The sequence below is a fragment of the Oryctolagus cuniculus genome, chromosome 7, assembly GCF_051225735.1.
Source record: "Oryctolagus cuniculus isolate XC-2025 breed Fujian yellow rabbit chromosome 7, ASM5122573v1, whole genome shotgun sequence".
Taxonomy (NCBI): Eukaryota; Metazoa; Chordata; class Mammalia; order Lagomorpha; family Leporidae; genus Oryctolagus; species Oryctolagus cuniculus.
In genome coordinates this window covers 129415167-129419096 of record NC_142873.1, presented here as the reverse complement: position 1 = coordinate 129419096, position 3930 = coordinate 129415167, and the positions used below count along the sequence as shown (strand labels likewise).

At 49.8% G+C, this 3930-nt stretch overlaps 1 protein-coding gene across 1 annotated transcript; it reads right to left on the bottom strand.

Annotated features, from left to right (window-relative positions):
- Positions 1-371: 371 nt before the first annotated feature.
- LOC149125729 (uncharacterized) lies at positions 372-3652 on the bottom strand. The gene is made up of 2 exons (XM_089299401.1): positions 1891-3652; positions 372-1035 (listed from the first exon to the last, which is right to left on the bottom strand). The coding sequence occupies exons 1-2, from the start codon at positions 3650-3652 to the stop codon at positions 884-886; spliced, it is 1914 nt and encodes a 637-aa protein (XP_089155527.1). The 3' UTR covers positions 372-883.
- Between the last annotated feature and the right edge of the window lie 278 nt (positions 3653-3930).

The window sequence follows — 3930 nt, the reverse complement described above, 5'->3', positions numbered from 1 at the left end:
GTCACAAAATAAGAATAGTCACAGTTTCAAATTTTGGCGGGACCAGACAGAGAAAAATAAAAATGTTGCCATTCTTCTCACAAGAATATTTATCGAATCGGTACAAGCTATAGATAGTTCAAGCGAAAAACTTTCCTTAAATTTAGAACACAGAACATCCTTAGAAAACCCACATCCTTGGGTATCTGTACCCACATGGGAGACCCAAAAGCTCCTGGCTCCTGACTTCAGCTTGCCCTAGTCCCAGCCCAGGGCAGCCATTTGGGGAGTAAACCAGCAAACAGACGATTGCCTGCTGTCTCTGCTTCTCTTTAGTAACTCTGCCTTTCAAGTACATAACATCTTTTTTTAAAAGATAAGTATTAAAAAAAAGATCTTCATAGAAGCAACTTACATGGAATTACAGAGTTCTTGTTAGAGCTCTTCTAGGCGTAAGGATCTTCAGGAGCCACGGCTCTGCTCTCAGACACGGAAGCACGAGGTCCCCTCCTCCATGACCTCCATGGTTTGGGTCCGATGTGACTGCACCTGGGCACGGGCAGCTTTCATGGCACAGTTTTGCAAGTACAGCCAAGATCTAGAAGGATTCATAGCACCCTCATAAAAGCAGTTACCCTGCAAGAGGGGAACGAATGAAGACTGTTTCTGATTCTATGAAGTTCTGTTTGATTCAGTTTTTGTATGAAAATCCACACATCTTAGAAAAAATAACAAATGCTTTAAAAAGCTTACCAATAATATTAAGCATGCACCGTGTTGGCACAGTGCTGATGATCAGGAAAGCAAAAATAATAAGGGAGAATTTTTCAGCCCTATGTATTTCCTCTCGGGCTGAGGAGTTCATAGTTCTGGGTGGAAATCATCTATGGACTTTCTGATGCTGTCACAGGTGATCAGATCGCGCAAAGCTCTTGTCGCACTTGGTACACGTGTAGGGCCGCTCCCCAGAGTGCTTCCTCTTGTGTCTGCTGAGCTCGTCCACGCGGGAGAATCTCCATGGGCATCCTTCCTCACTGCATTCATAGGGCTTCTCCCCTGCAAGAGAGACAAGGAGAGACTCCTATCTCAGGGTCATGGCGGGCAGCGCTGTGGGAAGTGACCAAGAATAACAGGGTTTGGGGCACGTTGGGAGGAAGAGTCAGAGGAGAAATGCCTGGAGGGGGTGAGTAAAAAGGAGATGGAGGGACAGAGGAAAACCATGAAGGAGGAGAGGAAGAAAGGAAACGAGGAGAAGAAAGAAGAGGAACAAGAGTGAACGGAGGGCGTCCAGGGCTGTTAGTTCTAGAATGGGGTCCATGAAGCCACAGTCCCCGTAGAGGCAGGGTCAAGAACCTGCAGAAAGGGCCAAACATATTCCTTCCTTATTCCATCACCTGCATACAATCCATGCCACAGAACAACTCTGGCCCACGAGCAGAGCCTGTCCTAGGACTACTTTATTCACACTGCCCTTTTTTTTTTTTTTAAGAGCTATTTATTTATTTGAAAGTCAGAGTTACACAAGAGAAAGAGAGAGAGGTCTTCATGCATTGGTTTGCTCCCTAATTGTCCACAATGGCCAGAGCCATAGTGGGTAAAGCCACTGCCTGAGACACTAGCATCCCATATGGGCACCAGTTTGCATCCTAGCTGCTCCAACTGCGATCCAGCTGCTTGCTAATGATCTAGAAAAGGCAGTGGCCCCTGCACCCATGTGGGAGACTTGGATGAAGCTCCTGGCTTTGGCCTGGCCCAGCCTTGGTCGTGGCAGCCTTCTAGCGGAGTGAACCAAGAGATGGAAGATATCAGTCTTTCCCCATCTCTCTGTAACTCTTTCTAAATAAATAAATAAATAAATAAACAAATTTAAAAGGCCCCAAACCCCTTACCCCTGTCTGGGTCCTCACTCACCTGTGTGTTTACGCTTATGGATCTGGAGGTAGGAAGACTTTGAGTAAGATTTCCCACAGTCAGGATATGTACAGACATAAGGCTTCAAAAGCTCAGGATTCTTCGGAGGCTGATAGCGCTGGGTCTGTAGGTTCCAATTCTGCTTTTCTAAGAGTTGTCCTCGAACCAAAGAAGAACTTGAAAAGTACTCTGGAGGTTGTCCTTGGATCAAAAGGAAACTTGAAGCATATACAAATCCTGGGTGTGGCAATGAGAAGGACTGATGGGGCATCATTTGAGTCCCATAGACTTGGCTACTATTGGTCATCATCTGGCCCCCATAGAGGGAGCAGTTACCAGTGAAGGGCATCATCTGGCCCCCATAGAGAGTCTGGTCACCAGTTGGCAAGTTAATCTGGCCCACATATAGGGTCTGGTCACCAGTTGGAGAATTCATCTGGCCCCCATACAGGGTCTGGTCACTAGCTGGGGTGTTCATCTGGCCCACATACAGGGTCTGGTCACCAGTTGGTGAGTTCATCTGGCCTACATACAGGGTCTGGTCAATAGCTGGGGTGTTCATCTGGCCCCCATACAAGGTCTGGTTAGCAGTTGGCACGTTCATCTGACCCTCATAGAGGGTCTGGTCATCAGTTGGTGAGTGCATCTGGCCCACAAATAGGGTCTGGTCATTAGTAGTGGCGTTCAACTGGCCCTGATAGAGGGTCTGGTCACCAGTTGGTGAGTTCATCTGGCCCACATACAGGGTCTGGTCACTAGCTGGGGTGTTCATCTGGCCCCCATAGAGGGTCTGATGGTCACCACTTGGGGCATTCATCTGGCCCCCATACAAGGTCTGGTCAGCAGTTGTCAAGTTCACCTGGCCCCCATAGAGGGTCTGGTCACCAGCTGGTGAGTTTATCTGGCCCACATACAGGGTCTGGTCACTAGCTGGGGTGTTCATCTGGCCCCCATAGAGGGTCTGATGGTCACCACTTGCGGCATTCATCTGGCCCCTATATAAGGTCTGGTCACCAATTGGCGAGTTCACCTGGTCCCCATAGAGGGTCTGGTCACCAGTTGGTGAGTTCATCTGACGCACATACAGGTTCTGGTCACTAGCTGGGGTGTTCATCTGGCCCCCATAGAGGGTCTGATGCTCACCACTTGGGGCATTCATCTGGCTCCCATACAAGGGCTGGTCAGCAGTTGTCAAGTTCATCTGAACCCCATAGAGGGTCTGGTCACCAATTGGCGAGTTCACCTGGCCCCCATAGAGGGTCTGGTCACCAATTGGCGAGTTCATCTGGCCCACATACTGGGTCTGGTCACTAGCTGGGGTGTTCATCTGGCCCCCATAGAGGGTCTGATGGTCACCACTTGGGGCATTCATCTGACCCCCATATAAGGTCTGGTCACCAATTGGCAAGTTCACCTGGTCCCCATAGAGGGTCTGGTCACCAGGTGGTGAGTTCATCTGACGCACATACAGGTTCTGGTCACTAGCTGGGGTGTTCATCTGGCCCCCATAGAGGGTCTGATGGTCACAACTTGGGGCACTCATCTGACCACCATAGAGGGTCTGGTCACCAGTAGAGTTGCTGATCTGACCCCTATAGAATCTCTGGCCACCAGTGGTGTTGCTCTTCTGGGCCCCATCGAGGATCTGGTCACCACCGGGAGTCCTCCCATGCCGCTCTGTAAGAGTTGTCATCTGAGCTCCATGCAGAGTCTGGTTCTCACTGGGGGTATTGCTCTGATCATCCCATGTCATCTGGATCATGCCGAGGGTCTTCAACTGGTCGTCTTCACTGGACACTGTCAGCTTGCCGGCAGTGCCAGCTGACTTCTGACCATCAGTCGGTGTCATCTTCGGAATGTCAGTGACACCTGTCATCTGGGAGTCTGCTGTGGGTTTGGTCTGATCAAAGGTTACTTCCTGGTCTGTGAAAAGAGTCTTACTTTGGTCCTCAAGAGGTCTATCAAGGTCCGTAACAGAGGGTTGTGTGGAGTTCTGGATGAGGACGGTCCCGGGGATGTTCGGACGCTCAGAAGGCACTG